Source organism: Rhynchophorus ferrugineus, unplaced genomic scaffold (assembly GCF_030347505.1).
Source record: "Rhynchophorus ferrugineus isolate W39M unplaced genomic scaffold, kcgeb_rfMv2 rfM4, whole genome shotgun sequence".
Lineage (NCBI taxonomy): Eukaryota > Metazoa > Arthropoda > Insecta > Coleoptera > Curculionidae > Rhynchophorus > Rhynchophorus ferrugineus.
In genome coordinates, this window is record NW_027472583.1 from 59,707,026 (window position 1) to 59,726,579 (window position 19,554).

General features: G+C 32.4%; 1 protein-coding gene and 2 non-coding genes across 3 annotated transcripts in view; 1 reads left to right on the plus strand and 2 right to left on the minus strand.

Annotated features, from left to right (window-relative positions):
* LOC143195740 (peptidyl-alpha-hydroxyglycine alpha-amidating lyase 2) overlaps positions 1-14,893 on the plus strand; it is a 34,108-nt gene extending 19,215 nt beyond the window's left edge. The window contains exons 3-8 of the mRNA XM_076403173.1: positions 2,186-2,382; positions 5,051-5,249; positions 7,883-8,084; positions 8,135-8,326; positions 10,500-10,609; positions 14,411-14,893. Coding sequence (XP_076259288.1) covers positions 2,186-2,382; positions 5,051-5,249; positions 7,883-8,084; positions 8,135-8,326; positions 10,500-10,609; positions 14,411-14,524 — 1,014 coding nt within the window. The 3' untranslated portion in view covers positions 14,525-14,893. The remainder of the gene's footprint in view (positions 1-2,185; positions 2,383-5,050; positions 5,250-7,882; positions 8,085-8,134; positions 8,327-10,499; positions 10,610-14,410) is intronic.
* TRNAR-ACG (transfer RNA arginine (anticodon ACG)) lies at positions 2,428-2,500 on the minus strand. The gene has a single exon. It is a non-coding gene; the product is annotated as a tRNA-Arg (tRNA).
* TRNAN-GUU (transfer RNA asparagine (anticodon GUU)) lies at positions 8,356-8,429 on the minus strand. Its single transcript has one exon. It is a non-coding gene; the product is annotated as a tRNA-Asn (tRNA).
* Positions 14,894-19,554: the final 4,661 nt, after the last annotated feature.

Sequence of the window (19,554 nt, forward strand, 5' to 3'; positions counted from 1 at the left end):
CTGTCAATTCGGATTCATGCCAAAATGTATAGTGTCTTCTATGTATGAGTAGATTTTGTTTACCTAGATTTTTTTCACTATCTTGTATTAATAATCTCTGTGTTTGAAAATTATTTTTGAATAATATATGAACTCTATTGAGAAAAATGATGAGCTATTGTTCACAATGATTTGAGTTGATATGAGTATTTCTTTATATTATAGACTTGCATGTTGTTAAAAGGAATTTCGCTTTTGTTTTAAAACAATAATTAAAAATAAATTTAAGGTACCATTAACGTTTACTATCAACTTCAAGGCCTCGTTAAAGTATAATGTTGAAACACCTGTAATTATCTATATTCACTGACGTTACAAAACAAATATAAGTACTAAACATATATATGTAAAATTTCTAGAGATTTATGATCATTATTAAATTCTGAAATAATAACTCAATTTCTTCTTTTTTCTTGCTCTTGCTTTCAGCGGTTTCGGTTTAGTGTATTGGTAAGCCCCTGAGGCATTATGTGGGACTAACCCGGTCCAACTTGTCACTCCACGGCAAGTCTCTACGATCAGGTATGCGTCATACATTCCACCGTCTGATTTTAGACCAGAACAAAAAAAACCTACATACGCATTATTTATATTTATATTTATCCCCCATATATACTTTGGAACAAAAGTCTAAATTAAGAAATTGAATGGTCCATTACTAATAGTTCAAACTAGATAGAGTATATTCTAGTCCATAATAATATTGCTTTGTTATGAACCATATATCTAGAATATGTGATTTTAGAAAACGTATTGAAAATTTAAGTTAATATGACCATCGTTCATTTCAGCACTCAATAACTGAACAAACAAACCGATCTACATAGGAAATTACCCATCCAGTCTATTAGGAGGGACATTAACGTCCAACACAAATAACGATAAATAGGTAACACGTCGAGATTGGCAAATATTGATTGATGCTTTTCAAATCAAACTGAAATGAATATACATACGATTAAATACGCAAATAGACTGAATCCGTATAGATAACGTTGCTCTTTTGATTATTCGAGCGTTAATTTATACATCGTTCCCAATATTAATTTTCGCTGTTGCGTATCGACAAAACATACAAATCCAGAACAATTGTTATTAGGACCTACGTAAATATCGTTCTATATATATCGCTAACACTGGATTGTTTAATCAACTATATATTGGACATGATATCTTGAAAAAGTGTAATATGATTCCTAATATAGATGTGGGCATTCATCGCTTGTCAAATAAATATTTAAAATATATTAATTTATTTGTTAATATATATTTACTAGTTGCTGTCGACTAACTTACAATTTATTTTTGTAATAGCTTAAAATTAAGTACTATAGCAGTTTAATAAGTGAGTGGCACTGCTGCCCTCAACTACCAAGTTCCATGGCTTGGTTGGTGCAGTCATGAAGACTGAAGAAATACAATTTGAATTGTTGACCATTTATCATTGGCTTTAGTGCTTGTTACAACTCTGAGCTGGTCATTCCTACATAAAATATCCGTAACAGTTCACGAATGAGTCTCCGAGCCCCTGTTCGGTACCGTCGCGTCTTTACTGTACTTTTTCTTCCCTTTAGTTTCCTCTCATGTTCACGCCCTGATCTCTAGCTTGGCCGCTTAATTGCGCGCCTGCATGTGCTGCAAAAATCTCTGCAAAAATGTTGTTGACGCTCTATTCCTAAAGATCTAAATTTTACTATTTTTTGAAATCTGTAGATGCATATTTGAGAGACGTACAAAAATGGAATATAGATAATTTAATTCTGTTCAGAAAAGCACCGAATGTTTAGTCATCTAAACCGCAAGAGGACTATAGGCTGGGTAATTTATTTAATATTATAAAACTGAAACAAGCAACAATATTCGAAACCGCTTGTATTGGAAATAAACCAAAAAAATTACTATTAAACTATTATAAGAAGGTGTAAAAAATGTCGAAGTAATCTACTCTGTCTAAAACATCTAATTATGTGACTATTGGGAAATACAATCTAAAAATAACTTCATGGTCAATCAATATTTTCTAAATATATTTTCAGGTGACATGGCTAAACAGTAATTTTACAGTCTTAAGTTCTTAATTTCGGAATTTCGATTAGTAATATTGTATATATCTATACCAACCAACTAATAATGCATTTTATGGTAGGACGGTGATGTTCCATCATCACAATCAGAACCACAACATGCCTCAGAGGAAGATCCGGCTGATAAACCGGACGTGCCTAGAGCGGTCAAGAACTGGCCCGAGGAAGACCTCAAACTTGGACAGGTATCGGCGGTTTCTGTAAATTCGGCACTGCAACCCGTCATATTCCATCGAGGTGATCGCTTATGGGATCAATAGTAAGTATGTATTTAAATAAGGTAAAATTGATTTAAAAAAATGCGCGACCCTGCCAGGATTCGAACCTGGAATCTTCTGATCCGTAGTCAGACGCGTTATCCATTGCGCCACAGGCCCTTGTGCAGAATATCGTATGACCGGTTTGTAAGCAAGGGTTATAGAGAATGATGAAATAGAATAAAATATTTCATTCAAAATATTTACAGAACAATCAGTAGCAACATAGTGTAGAGAAGTACGGTATTGTGATAGATATCATCGTTAAATTTTATTTATTTTTATTATATCTATAAGCTTCTGGTTAATAAATAATGATAATGATTTATTCTTTTCAATTATTTTTCAGGTAGATGTTATGAAAATTTAGTTAAGACACATATGTTTACAACATTTATAAGGGTTCTTGTGATGTAAATTATATTATTTATTTATTGGTTTGTTTGGAGTGGTATGCTAAAAATCTAAATATGCTAAGATATTTGATTGTATAAATTTAGTGCGCATTTTTCTGTGCGCAGATGTACAGAACATCTTTTAGCGTTTTCTACGTTCCCGAGATGAAATTATAATCAGCATTGGTTCATCATAATACATATTCGTGTACCTATTTATAAGTTTACCTATTTTTCACATTGTTACCAACAAATTAGCGATCGTAAAAGTATATAAAACCAAACTGTTTTCAAATGAAACAATGTCAAAATTACGAAGGTAAATGTGACTAAACTACAAGAAGGAAAATATACAATACTATATAAAAATATACTTATTAAAGTAATATCAATTTTCTAAAAGGGTTTTTAAGGGGTTTACAGAATTTATTCGCAGATGCCTCACGTGACACCATTGCATCATGTAAGTGATGATCCCTGACGTCACATTTTATTTATGAATGATATTGAAATAAAAAAGTAAATTTAATTCCTCAAAAAATAAGTAAATATAAATCTATAAAATATAAATATTTTTATATTATATGTAAAACTATAATATAAATATTAATATATACGCATCTTTTTTTTATAACATCTTTGTTAGATACGCTTAGTATAATCTTAATTTACAATTAATTTATTACTACTTTTCCTATGTATTTGGATTAATTAACAAGCAAGACGAGTGCGAGAATATACATCAGTATGTATCTCTCAATTATAAAATTATAATTATTTATTAATTATTAACTTATAGCTATAGTTTACACTAACATTACACACTAAATGTTCACACATGTTCGTATGGTTTTGTTCGTTTCAATCTCCTGACATCCTGCGCGCTGTCCAGCAGTTGTATTGCTTCCACGTTAGTATGATTTAGTAATCTTCTTTCGTGTTTTAAGGCGAAATCCTGCACAACTTCGCAAATCCATTTGATTTCCAGGTCATCGTGCAGTTCTTCATTGGTTACATAGCGATAGGCATTGGTAATCAATCGAAGAACCTTGTTTTGACAGCGCTGTATGACTAACTGATTTGAATTTTTTGGTGCAACCCCATATTTGCACCCCATAGGTCCAAATTGGCTTTATAATTGTATTATAGATCAACCTCTTTGATTTTAGATCAAGTTGAGAGTATCTTCCGACTAACCAGTATAGTTGTTTTATTTTGGTTCTAATGTGTTTTGCTTTTTGTCTAACGTGATGCTTCCAATTTAAACTAACGTCAAGATGGATTCCAAGGTATTTAGCTGATTCTGCTTGAGGAATCGGGCTTTCATTGAGTGATATAATTAAGATTTTATTATTTCGTCTCAATGCAAAATTAACGTGGACAGATTTGGAGCTATTAAGTTGAATTTTCCAATCTTTCGTCCATTTGTAGATTTTGTTGACTGCCACTTGCACTTTTTCTATTGCCCTAGGCAGAGATATATCTTTTGCCATAATAACTGTATCGTCAGCAAAGGTTCCAAGAAGTGTTTCTTTTGTTGTTGGAATGTCAGTAGTGTAGAGCAGATACAGGAGAGGTCCTAAGACGATACCTTGTGGAACTCCGGCTGAAATATTTTTAAATGTCGAGAACGCCATTTCGTGCGATAGTGTAAATTTTCTTCCGAATAAATATGACTCCAGCAATTGACAATAGTTACGCGGTAACAATTTGCTCATCTTATAGATTAATCCCAAATGCCAAACCCGATCAAAAGCTTGTGAGACATCCAGGAATATGGCAGGGCAGTATTTCTTTTCTTCAAACGCTCTTTCAATAGCCGCAGTTACTCTGTGCACTTGATTGATTGTTGCATGGTGATTTCGAAAACCAAACTGGAAATCTGGTATTGTTACCAAATGTTTAACACGTTTAAACATCAGTTTCTCAAATAGCTTTGATATTGCAGGTAGTAGCGAAATAGGTCTGTAAGATTCGTCTTGTTCTGCAGATATACGCATCTGTGAATAAATTCTGTTTAAGATCCAATCCAAAACCTTCACAGCAAAAAACTTGTTTTCTTTGCAGGTGCCTATAGTGCATATATAAACTAACCAATCAAATTACTAGAATGATGATCGCTAAATAGAAATATTGAGCCAAAATGGTTGCTATAGGAAGTTCTATCACTATGAAAAAATATACGTTATAAAACATTACGACTTCTTTCTTGTAATAATGTCAATGTCGTATAAATATTTATGCATTTTTGTCTAATTAATACAATTTATTTTAGTTCCTTCAATCAAACGCACCACTATCAACAAATTCACTTGGGTCCCATCAAGGACCATACAGTTCTAACGCTGGATATTCATAGCGGAAAGGTATTGGGGAAATGGGGAGCAGAAATGTTTTACATGCCTCATGGACTGACCATCGATCGACACGATAATCTCTGGATCACTGACGTCGGTCTGCACCAAGCTTTTAAGGTAAATTTTATTTGGTACTCCTTTATATACGTTAAAATTGATTAAAATCAATATACAGCCGGCTTGGTGGCGCAGTGGTAAAGGCAACAGGACGAATTCGAATTTTGCTGGGGCATGGTTGTAAATTTATGTTCGTTTTTTGTTTAATATTTGTGATTGCCCTAGACAAGAGTGTAAAATCCGACAAGGAAAGTAATCCCAGTCACGCCAGTAACCAGGCTGGGTAAGACCGGATGTCTTCTGGGATGATTTCTAAAGTTGGTCACTCGCCGGTCGGTTGGCTTAATGCTGAGGACCCACGTAAAACTTTAGGCCCAGTCCAGATAAACCCTTAGTTGGTAAAAGGAGACTTTGAAATATATATAAGAAAAATCAATATGCGAAATACTGGATTTATAAAATATGTTTAAAAATGAATTCAAACACAGAATATCTGAGAAGGGCTTCTTATTAGAAGTTCCATAAGATAATCGACCATTACAACTGGAGATAAGTTTTTGGTATTTTAATATTGTATTTAAAAGAAGTATGAAAACTGTTATCCATAACTACATAGATATTAATTTTTCATATGACATGAAATTAGCTTTTTCTTTCAAATAACCAATACATTTTTGTATTCTAATTCGATTTCTTTTCTTTTCTTTACGATATTTTTTTTTGATAGCATCTTTGTTAGGTATGCTTAGTACAATCTTAATTATAAATTAATTTATTACTACATTCCATTTGTACTTGTATTAATTCATAAGTAAGACGAGTGCGAGATAAATATATCAATATGTATTTCTCAGTTATAAAATTATAATAACTTAAGCTATAGTTTACACTAAAGGTATACACTTTATATAAATTCATATGGTTTGGTTGGCTTAAATATTCTGACAATCTGCGCGTTTTCTAGTAGTTGTATTGCTTCCACGTTAATATGATTTAGTAATCTTTCGTGTTTTAACGCGAAATCTTGGATAAGTTCGCAAATCCATTTGATTTCCAGGTCATCGTGCAGTTCTTCGTTGGTTACGTAGCGATAGACATTGGTAATTAATCGAAGAATTTTATTTTGACAGCGTCGGCCGACTAGTTGATTTGAATTTTTACTGCAACCCCATAGGTCCAAATTGGCTTTATGATTGTCTGATAAATCAATCTCTGATTTTAGATCAAGTTGAGAATATCTTCCGACTAACCAGTATAGTTGTTTTATTTTGGTTCTAATGTATTTTGATTTTTGTCTAGCATGATATTTCTTTATGATATCCCAAGCTACTTTTCTCGTTGTTACTGTATGGGATAATAGTGATATTCATATTTATTGATATATGAACAATTTATTTGAAGATGAATTCAATATGCACTGATTTACTCTCTTTAACTTTTATTTTCCATATTTGGGTTCACCTATTTTATTGTTATTTGCGTGTTACAATTTTCTGGTTGCTTAATATATGAATATATCCGGCACAAGTTGAATTAATCAATTTGATGAATGTTATTGCCTGTCTTGGTAAATAACTTAAATTATTAATAAAACGCAGAAAAATAATAAATAAAATTTACAGTTTTAAAATTATTTATTCTTTAGATTATGTTAAAATTTATCCCAGTACAATAAAATAGGAACTCTCTCACAAAACTCTAAATAACTCATTATTTTAAACAAAATTAATAATCTTTTTATACTGGTAGGTGTTCGTGCCTAAAATTCTCTATATACCCGAAGCCAAATCGAATTATTTGACCGATGTTCGGCACTGATTGTCATTTGTTTAAAGTGACACCTTTTTCTTTACGTTTTAACAGAACAAATTAGCTGTCAAGTAATCACTTTTCTGTTATTTTTCAAAATTGGGGTGGAGAAACATTATCGAGGGAACCCTTTTCGGCTTTACCTGCTCACATTGGACTGGGAGTGTTTTTGACGTGTCTTCATTGTAGGTAGACATATTTTATCTTAACGCCAGACACCTTTATAATCACCCATTGTCCGAGGAAAAATATCGAGAGAACACCATAAGGGCGATGAGCACTAGGACTGTTACTAACTAGTTACCTTTAGTAATAGCATTTCACAATCTGCCCAATGAGCAATAAGTGTTTGATGAGGTATATGATATACAATGACATGTAGAAAATCGCTTGAATAAGTGATCTCCTGTAATAATTTATAAACAAGTGTTATACTTAATTTTTTTAGTATTTACTTTGTTATCTATAGATTAGATCTATAGATCAGCCAATACATTTGGTTTGAGTAAAGTTAAGTCCAAATAAAAGGTTATAACTCCAACCTATAAACTAATATCGCTGTATAATTAACTGTAGATTTTAGATGTACTATAATGTTACAATAAATTATATTTTATAAATTTTTGTTCAATTATTTTTTTTAGATTAGAATTTTGTTGTGTGTCAAAACCAAACTGAACTAAAACTCATAGTTGATGCGGCAACATTGCAACATTTTAACGTCACACATTTAGATGACGCATATACAAATAAACTTTGAATAGACTGTATATAATAGTTTTGTTCCCTGAAAAATAACTGCTGTGTTAACAAATGTGTAAATTAGTGATTTCAAATTTCAAAAGCGTCAAATCTCATTTAATCAAATTTTTATAATGTTTTAGTTCAAACCTGGAGAACTGGAACCCACCCTGATCTTCGGCGAACGTTTCGTACCGGGATCCGATCCCAAACATTTCTGCAAACCTACTTCGATCGCCGTGGCGTCCACTGGCGAGATTTTCATCGCCGACGGTTACTGCAACAGCAGGATCCTGAAATACAACGCGGCGGGCGGCCTGCTGCGAATTATTCCCAGTCCTCCAGGTACACAAACATGTTCTATCGAAAACGTATAATAATAATGACCGTTTCAGAGTTTTTATCGCTACAAATTCCACATTCCCTGGCCCTTATTGAATCCATGGACCGGCTGTGCGTAGCTGACCGTGAAAATATGAGAGTGGTTTGTCCGAGGGCTGGATTGTACAGTGTACAAGGAAAAAAAGAACCGGCTTTAACCATTCAACAGCCCGATATGGGACGAGTGTTTGCAGTTGCTGCAAAAGGTACGGAAAATAAGTTTTAAAAAAAGTGTCGCCCCCGGGTGGGCTCGAACCACCAACCTTTCGGTTAACAGCCGAACGCGCTAGCCGATTGCGCCACGGAGGCTGTGCGGTAATTTTTAAAATAACGTATTTTAAGAGAAAAGTAAAACTCACCATTAGCATTGAGAACTATCGATTGAAAACAACTATCAACAGTTTAGTAATTGACTAGTTTTTACTATCGACTCTTTCAGTCCCTATTTTTGGTCCGACTGATTTTATTACTTTTTACTAGCATTGGGAACTATCGACTGAAATCGACGATTAGTCGAAACAGTCGATAGTTGCAAAACAGTAGAAACAATCGATTGTCAAAAAACTAGCGACTAAAATAGTAATCACTATTTTCAGTCAAATGCACGGTTCGACTGTTTTTTTGCATTCGTGATATCAGACGAAGATGTACGAATTCTTTCCTTTTAAATTGTGAGAGAGAAAAGGACGAAGATAACGGCTTGGATCAGTTCATTTTAAATCAATTTAAATGGGTAATTGACAGTGTTAATTAATGTTATATTCTAGTGTTACTTTGAATTTATGAAAAAGAACTGGAGTAAGTATCTCAAATACGTTTTGTCGTATTTAATTTTAATATTTGGAAATTATTGAATACCTAATATAACAAATGTAATTGGTTGTTATATTTTATTCGAATGTGATTATTTTTTCCAACTGTACTGCATACGTGACACGGAGATGTAGATATTCCTTCTTGTACTAATTTTAAAAAAGAAAAGGAAATAAATAGTTGCTGAATACTATGACGTTGCAATGAATAATATCATTTTAAATGAAGTAGAATAATTTTTATATTTAAATGTTCTGTGGATCTGTAAAAAGGAATGGAATAATGACTCCCAAATATATTTTTAGGGTAAATTGATATGGCTCGGTGAATGGAGGTAAAACAAAATGAAACAGTGGTGTTGACATTATGTGACCGTTATTTATTGGCTATATAAAAAAAATCTAGAAATTACAAAATAGATAAAACGGATGGCAGCGGTTTTACCTGGAGACGAGGCTTGGGCAGTCGATGGTGGTACGTCTAAACCAAACGATGGTCGGTCACCGAATGATCGAAAATAGCCTTCAATAACATCCCAGATAAACGTCTCGGGGTTGCCAGCTATTCGTTATCGTGTTCTAGTTGGCGCTGCTGGCACCCCGCCCGTGTTCAACATCTGGGATTATATTTCTGGGTACTTTGTTGACCGTTATTCCACGATGTAAAATCCAGTCATAGAAAAAAACTACTCCATGACATAACTGAAAATGATCTTTAACGTTTTGGCTTTGCCGTCCTAGCCGCAATTTTGAAACTAATACGTCTAATGTATGCTTACGTAAATTTTTATGTGATATAAATGGTTTTAGGTTTTGTTTGTAGTACAATGGCCAATAACAATATATTGTAGAATTAATCTATCAGCACTTTGCAGGTCTGTTTTTCAAGATTATTTATTGATGTAATATGGTAAAAAGAACAACATTCTGATTGATAATTAGAATAATTATATTGACTGCATTTATGTTATCTTGGCAACTACTGGAATTTTTTTGATTGACATTTTCGATGGTCTATGTCTCTCGATGTTTGTTCAAGCCTTTTAAGTAGTAAAAATTATTTCATTCAAGTTTCAAGGAATAATAATATTGTTAATAATAAAATATTCCGTATTAACGATAAATAAAATTATTATTGTATTTAAAAAAGGAGTAATGGATATATAGTTGTTAGACTAATTGGACAATTATCTATTTTTTTTCCAAACAAGGTTCCAAAGGAAATATATACATCTCCGTCTTACTCATGGTACGGTTGAAAAAAAAAATTAAAAAATTTAAACCAATTACTTTTATTTTATTATATCCTTGTTACTTTCCGAATATTAAAAAATACCACTAAACATATTTGGGATCATTGCATTTTTTTTCACACTGTCACAAGTATAAAGAATAGTAATAATTACAATTTTTAATCGCTATTTTTTTTTGCAATCGTCTAGTTCGACTGTTTTGCGACTATCGACTGTTTCTACTATTTATAGTCGATAGGTCCCAATAATACTCACCATATTTTCATAAGATATAAACATAAATCATAGCAAATAAATTTTATTTAATTTTACAGGAAAACTTATCTACGCAGTAAACGGACCTACCAATCGAATGTTACCTATCCAGGGTTTGACTATAGACCCTGAAACTGAATCTGTGATAGATCATTGGCAACCGGAAGGGGTAAGAATATATTTCTCATCGTAGTCTTAGTAGTACCCAATTAATTTTATGTAGGATAATTTCAATAGAAAACCCTTTATCGATCTCTTGGTAACGGTGGATAATCATTTTAGAAATGGCGAAGGCGCAGGAATTTATTTAATAACAGTTTTGATGGATAGATGTCAGTGTTCTTCACTTATTTCCAGTTTTACTGTTTAGGAGCTAATCAAACCAACTGTAGTTTACATTAGAGAAAAGTTTACATTAACGAAAGTGATTTAAGTGATTTGAAAAATAATAGCTCTATTAAAAGAAATTTTAATATATATACTTATATTTATAACAAACTAAAACTCGCTTAATTATACCTGTTTACATTATTGAATATTTACGTTATCGAGCGTCTACTGTATTTGATATGATTTAGTTAATATTTAATTAAGCTGATATTTCTTTCGTATGTTGATCCAAAGTGTGTTTTCAATATATTGAAATAGGGAATAAAATAATTGTGATACATTAGGTGTGTGCATGTATTTTGGTCAGTGATATCTACTACTACTATTAAAATATACTGGCGAAAAATACTTATAAACAGCTGTTAAACAACCTAACCTAACTGTCAAATTTGATGGTTTTAACATTTCTCATTTCTTTTTAGTATATTTCAATTATTCAGCCTATACAGACGCTCATCATATCTGCTTGAGGAATCGTGTATTCGTCAAGTGATATACTTAGGCTTTTGTTATTTCGCTACAACGAAAAATTAACATGAACAGATTTGGAACTATTAAGCTGTATACTCTCTAGTCCATTTGTAGATGTTGTTGACTGCCATTTGTACTTTTTCGACAGTTTTAGGAAGAGATATATTTTTTGCCATGATAACTGTGTGGTCAGCAAATGTTTCAAGTACTGTGTCTTTTGTTCGTGAATATCAACTGTGAAGGGTAGATATAGGAGTGGTCCAAAATCCTACTTTGAGGATCTTCAGCCGAAATATGTTTAAGTGTTGAGAATGCCCCTTCTTTCGAGACTCTAAATTTTCAATGAAAATATATGACTCCAGCAGTTGACAATAGTATCGCGGTAACAATTTGCTTATCTTGTAGATTTGTCCCATTTATCATACCCGGTCAAACACCCGGCTTATCAGACATCCAGGAATATTGTAGGACAGTATTTATTTTCTTCAACCGCTGTTACTTAGCGCACTTGGTCGATTGCTGAGTGGTGATTTCGTAGTGGAATTTCAGGAAATCTGGTATATCTATTAATGGCTTAATACGTTTTAACTACAGTTCCAGGAAATAATTTTGATATCACAGGCAGCAGTGAAATGGGTCTATAAGATTCGACTTGTTCTGCCGGTTTGCCAGGTTTTTTTTAGCATAATTATTCGAGCAACCTTCAGACATGCTTTTGTAGCCAATTTTCGTTGCAACTTTCATTGGAGAAATCAGATTTACAACTACATCGGGCTTATAAACAGGAGTTGTATCCATCGTAGATTCTATATCATTCGATTGGTAAACGTTAGCATAATTTTCTTCGAATTATTTAAGTTTTTTTCGTCGTTGAGTCGAACCCATTCATTTCGATCATTTTTAATAGGCGGTACTCTAATAATTGGGCTTTTAAATCGCCGAGTTACTTTCCATAACGATTAATCTGCGGTGATTTGTTTGATTACTAATACTATTAAATATTGTTTTGTCTACGATCAAAGACAATGAGAAGCTAAACAAATTGGATGACACTTAGCTCGAACTCTCAAAGAACCTTCAGTTAGTTTTGTAGATGATGAATCAACAGTTTCCAAATATTTACATATCACGGATACGGTTCAAATTCTACAAAAGGAAGATTACCACATGAAATGATTGAAAGTGATATTTCGAAACGTTACCTGCCAAGCAATGAGAAGAGTTTCCTGTGGAGTATTGTGACTGGTGATGATGAATCTAGAATAGTGGATCTACTGCCAGACAGCCAATTATACAGACTGCGAAGCGAAATAAGCAAGATATAGCGTTGCTAAGACTAAATGAAGTTGTTATCTCAAATCATAGAGTAATATATAAAGTGTTAACTTAACACAAATTATTTCAGAATTGTTTTGCGTGGTCCCAACAGGAAGGTACTGAGAACGTCATTTCGCAGAATTTAATTGGTTAGTTTACGTTACCATTACAGGCACCTGTAATGAAAATATTTTAATAAGAGAGCATCATTGGTCAACGATTTCATACGCATCACGTGACGTCGAAGTACCCTCTGACGTCACATTCTACTGACCAATTAAATTTCAAATAAAACTAAAATGTAAATGTAAATTTTCAATTTCTATATAAATATAAATATTATACATTATCAAAAAACTAAAATATAAGTATATAATGAATAAATCTAATGTATATAAACAAAAAATAATTAAATGTGGATATAAAAATGGTTGCAATCTAATTGAAAACATAACATATCTCGTGGCAAATATAATCAAAATTGTCTACAGCTTTTTTACCCTTTTTCATATTTCTTTAGTGCTATCAATGTATTAAAGTTTCTATCTTTTTGTTCTCTCATACTGAAAGTAGAGCAGCAGTCTGTGTCTGTTAATATTTTACTTACTTGTTCAACAGAACAATTTATTGAGGCATGTTATAATTATTTTTACAATATTATTGTGAAAATTTTGGAACTGATAATTAAAAAAGTTAATTAAATTGTAAAGAGAAAGACATAGAGGAGGAGAAAGGAGAAAACATACCAAAAAGTAATACTTTAAAGAACACCACCAAAAAATTAAAATGTTTGATATATAACAAAATTACTACTGTGCTCTTACTATGGTAAAATCGAGGAGTTAATATGATAGCTTAAGCATCTATTAACAATATAACAAAACATATACCTCTTGTCTATAAAATCAACAACTTTTCAAAGAGTAACAAAAACATTTCATGTAGTATAATACACATTAACATTTAGCTTCTATGTAATTTTACCATTGCCTCACATTTCGGACACATTTTGGTTTTGAAGTGTGGGTAATATTTCCATGTTTTCTTCTGTTGTATTCAGGGTAAATAATAATATATATGAATACAAATACACATCCTTAATCTAGCTTGGGTTGTTTCTTCACAAGAAAACTAGGTCTGGTGTTTTATTTCCACACACATACTGGATATACAACACTTTTGAGAATGAAGATACATTATAATCAAATTATGGTGATCATAACTAAGGCACAAAAATGGTGATCATACTTTATATCAGATACAGAAAAATTGCGTCATAAACAAACCATAGAAACTAACAATTAGGTTATAGATACCAGCCAATCAAATGCCTTTGTAGGCCAATCCAAATGAACCAATCAAAATAGTGGTTTCAGAGCCAGCATTGAACGGACCACGCAAAATATTTCCTCGGTTTCGCCTATTTAAGTAAAACCTCTATATATATCCTATGCTTCAAATGTCTATCAACTTCAAATGGACCAACTGAATAACGTATTGTTGCAACAAATACCAGCAATAGCAAGTATCAGTCTCTTGCATGATAATGCTCGGCCGCACGTTGCCAAACTTGTAGAAAATGATGGAAAATACTTTTATTAATATATATTGTACTAATCTTTCAGAATAAATGGCTTTTTAAAGTTAAGAAGTGATCAGAATACAAGCAACCACCAGTATCTATTATTATCAATATATTAATAATAATTTAGGACTAAATTTGGTTACCATTATCTGGGATCATCCAACAGTGGATTATAACATATAACAATTAACGTTTTGTATTTTTTAGGGCTTCAGTAATCCTCATGATATAGCCGTATGCGCCAACGGTTCCGCGCTATACGTGGCGGAAATAGGACCGAACAAAATCTGGAAATTCGAGCTGGTACCACCAAAGAAATAAAAAGTACCACCTGTCGTCCAGTAGTCCTAAAACAAAACCAATCACAGAACGAAATAGAGTATTCGTTCCATTCGTTGTTCGAACAAAACAGAAACGAAACACATTTATACATAGAGAGTTACAGTTAGGACCTATATATATATATATACATACATAATATTATTAATCATTTAAATGTAATGTAGATACTACCATCCAAGCGAGGTGTTTTTGTAAAGTTTGTAAGCTTTCCTAGGACGTGTTTTGTCGTTCGATCTACCAGAAAAGACATTTTGTAATCGTTTTAGTTTCCCGACACATATTAGACAATAAGTATAAGAAGTATTTTTCCTTTAATGTATGTTTCGTCAAATAAAGTATTGTTTTCGATTTGTTTGTTGTTTTATGTTTTGGTTACTCTTATAGAATGACGGTAGATGTTGTTCACGCTATTATTAACTCCAAATAATTGTAGTGTCCACAAATATTTATAAGATAGGTGAACAATAACACCATTTTTAACCGAGTTCAAAAAAGGAGGAGGTCCTATATTCTATTCAAAGTTTTTTTAGTAATGCGTCATGGATATTTGTGACGTCGAAACATTGCAATGTTGCCGCATCAACTTTGAGTTGTAGTTCAGTTTGGCTTTGACATACAGGAAAATTCTAATCTAAAAAAAATAATTGAACGAAAATGTTATTAAATATAATTTATTTTAACATTATAGTATATCTGAAAACTACAGTTAATTATACAGTCACAATAATTTATAGATAAGATTTAAAAGGTCCTAACATTATTACATTAAAATGTTCTGTATATGTCTGACAAACGGACGGCGGTCGGTTGTCAGACGTACGCAAAAGTACTTAAAATATTAGTTATTATTACTAGAGTCTAAAAACCAACCCACCCCAAACCAACAAACGTTATTTCATTATTTTGATAAATTTCGATAAATCAAGAAAACCCGTCGACATACAAAGTGGGTAACGAATTTTGACCATCTTGATATTGGCTCTATTCGAGACCAAATATACGAAATATATAAGAACTGTAAGTACCCAAACTATTTTATCGATATAAACATAATTTAATAAAATTATTTTAGAGAAAATTGTCTGTCTAGAAATTATACATAAAAGAGTTAGGGACATGCAGTATTTTGAGGGATGTAAGACACTCTTACACTCTTACATTGCATAGGATTTCAATGGTGTAAAGATAGGCCACGGAGAGGTTTAATGGAACTTGAAAGAACGAAATAGAGTATTCGTAGCATTCGTTGTTCGAACAAAACAGAAACGAAACACATTTATACATAGAAAATGACTGGTATATATATATATATATATATATATATATATATATATATATATATATATATATATATATATATATATCAAAATCAAAGCAAAACATGTTTTTCTTCAGCTCTATCTTCAGTTGTGCTGGGTATCTCAAATAAATGTGGCACCCCGTATTTCTACAAGTCATCATAGCCATGATCATTAACAAGAAGAAGCTCTTTCACGTTCAGAAACTACTAAATCCCGCTAATGTTAAACACCAGACATGTTCTCAGCCAGCATCGCATGCGACGGGAAAATAAACGCACGCCTCGATGGGATCGAGCCTCTTAAGTCACGATTCGCGAGTATACCGACGCTTCTTCGCGAGAACTACGACGTACCCGAACGGTATCGCGGCATATTTAAATGAACGCTAGGCGAGAGAAGACCTCGAATACTTTTCGTGTATCGGTCGACTCTGGCTCAGATAATGTCTTATTTATTCTCGGACGTCGAGCAGGAAAAAAACGCGTACCTACAATGAACCTTCGAACGGGTCGTTAGACCGAAAGAAGTACAGTCAAGAACGGGTATCTATCCATGATAATTAGCTTGAATATTGCAATGAAAACTTTTGAGAATATTCGTAACTTAGCCACTTGTAGGATTAATGTAAAATTAATTTACCATATGTATTATATATATATATATATATATATATATATATATATATATATATATATATATGTATATATATATATCACTATATAGTATAAAACAAAGTCGCCTTTTCTGTCCCTATATCCCTATGTGCGCTTAAATCTTTAAAACTACGCAACGGATTTTGATGCGGTTTTTTTCAATAGATAGGGTGATTCAAGAGGAAGGTTTATATGTATAATACATGCATAATATACTAAGGCAACATTGCTAATTTTAGAGCTTCCTAACGTGATGTCGTAAATTAACCTATTTTTTTAGGCTTATTTAGCAATTAGCAAAAACGCTGCCTAACCCTACGAGTTAGATCAAATTAATGTACTACAGTATTGTACAGCATAAAAAGGTCTACAAAAAAGTCCGCGATGGTATATGTTTATCTTTTAGGGATAACCCACATTAACCATTTTTATTGTTTACTTTTTACGTGAGAAAATGACTTATTTACGAAGCTATTTTAAGCAATACGGCATTAATCCTTATCGAATTAAGTACCTTAAATACAGTGTGCAATTAATATAGATCAATATGGTTCCTTACAGCATGTAAATTAAACAAATATTTTCGGAGATATTACAAATTTAAAATTTGCGTTTAAAAATGTGTAATGTAATAAAAATTGTATGAATTTAGATATTCCAAAGATAGCAGGAAATCTTCATAGTAAGTATAGGTGAAGATGAATTGTTTTACTCCAAATTTAATGCGTGCAGGGCAAGGGCAGTAATGAATGAACCAAAAATACTGGATCGATTTTAATCATGTTTTCATTGAGTGACATAGGCATATATATTTTATGCCCGTGCAAAGTCGGAGCGGACCGCTATGTTTTTATATACAACGTTCATATTTTTTCTGTAGTGTATTTAATTTAGTATCAGCATTGCACCCGTGCGAAGCCGGGGCGGGTCGCTAGTATATATATATATATTTATATATATATTTATATATATATTTATATATATATTTATATATATATTTATATATATATTTATATATATATTTATATATATATTTATATATATATATTTATATATATATTTATATATATATTTATATATATATATATATATATATATATATATATATATATAATAGGATATTCCTCATATGTAGATCAAGTAAGTTCAACTCTATGTTAAACTACTTGTTTCATAACCGAATTGTTAACCGAATTAAAAAAAAAACATTTTGAAATAAAATATGTACATAATAATCGTTGTAATAACTAAATAAAAATAAACGAAAACCTATCTACTACACCTACATTATATTCTACTACGAGGGTCACTATTTATATTTCGGGAATTCATCTCATGCACGCTATTTTTGTATTTTATATTTAGTTGAAAGTTTCGTCTTGGAAAAAAATGGAACTGAATCGTGAACATTTTCGTGCGATGATTTTTTTACGACTTTCGATGTGGATTATCACAACAAGATTGCATCAAAAACTTAATTTGACTTTTGGCGATGAAGCTCCATCAAAAACCACCGTGTATCGCTGGTTTAGTGAATTCAATTCCGACGAGTTTCGTGAAGGTCGTCCAAAATCGGCTGTTGTGTCAGAAAACATCGATGCTGTGTGCGAAATGATTAAGCAAGATCGTCATGTCACCTATTGTGAGATCGAGGCATCCCTAAGCATTAGTTCCACCAGCATATATGCTATTTTACATGAACACTTAGTTGTGCGAAAGTTTTGTTCGCGTCGGATCCCACACAATTTGACAATCGCTCAAAAAGGTTCGTGTCGATTGGTACAAAGAAATGCTTAAGAAATTCAATCGCGGTGCTTCGAAAGACGTTTATAAAATTGTGACAGGTGACGAATCATGGATATATTCGTGCGAGCTCGAAAGTAAGCAGCAGTCGACTGTATGTGTGTTCCAAGATGAACCATTCAACAAAAGCCGTCCGCGCACGAAGCACTTCAAAGAAAATGGTGGCCTGTTTCTTCGGGAAAACTGGTAATATTGCAACAGTGTCTCTAGAGGATCGTAGAAGAGTAAATTCTGTTTGGTACACAACCATTTGTTTGCCAGAAGTTTTCGGGGTATTAAGGAAAACAAACAAGAGACGGCGGATTGTTCTTCATCACGACAATGCGAGCTCTCACACACCGACATCCGCCACAGCCCTGATTTGGCACCCAATAACTTCTTTTTGTCCCATCCGTAAAGAATAAACTGCGTGGTCAACGATTTTCATCGCCCGAAGAAGCTATTGAAGCGTTCAAAAATCGTGTCTGGAAGGTACCTCATTAGGAATGGAATAAATGCTTTGAAAATTGGTTTAAGCGTATGCAAGAGTATATCGGTCATCGTGGCGAGTACTTTGAAAAACAATAAAAATATATTCCCAGCTTAACTATTTGTTTTTTTTCTATTCCCGAAATATAAGTAGTGACCCTCATATATACACACAATTTAGCTTAATACCTACCTAAACCTATTTATCTATTTACAATATTATTTTAACTACTACCAACTGATAACTTTGAAGTCGGTGCCGAGCCCAAATAATACAAAAATAATAATATAATATTGTGACATATACAAAAAATGAAATTACCAACAAAGCAAATGTAAATTAATATAACTGTTTGGGTTCGGTTGGGTTCTTATATTACGAATAGAACAAATCTAATTTTTTGCTAGATGGAAGTAAGCTTGATAGGTTTCGCAAATCTTTAAAATTGTACTTTAATCGTACTTTAATCTCTTATTTTAATGAATTGGCCATTTACAAACTTTTGAAGCCATTTTGTACTGGTTAAAAATATGTAAGGCACGTTGTGCCTCGGTAATACGCAAATACAAACTATTTTACACATATTGGTGATGCTAAAAACACAACACCCCACCCTCTTACGTCTTTTTATACATTTTGCTCATCTTTCAGGCAACTTATAGATACCATCGATAACTACGTAGTGAAAACTACCTTTGGAGCCCAGTTATTTGTTATTTGTATTAATAACTCAATTTATTCTACACCTTGACTGACTACTTCATTTAGGATTCATTGTAAATT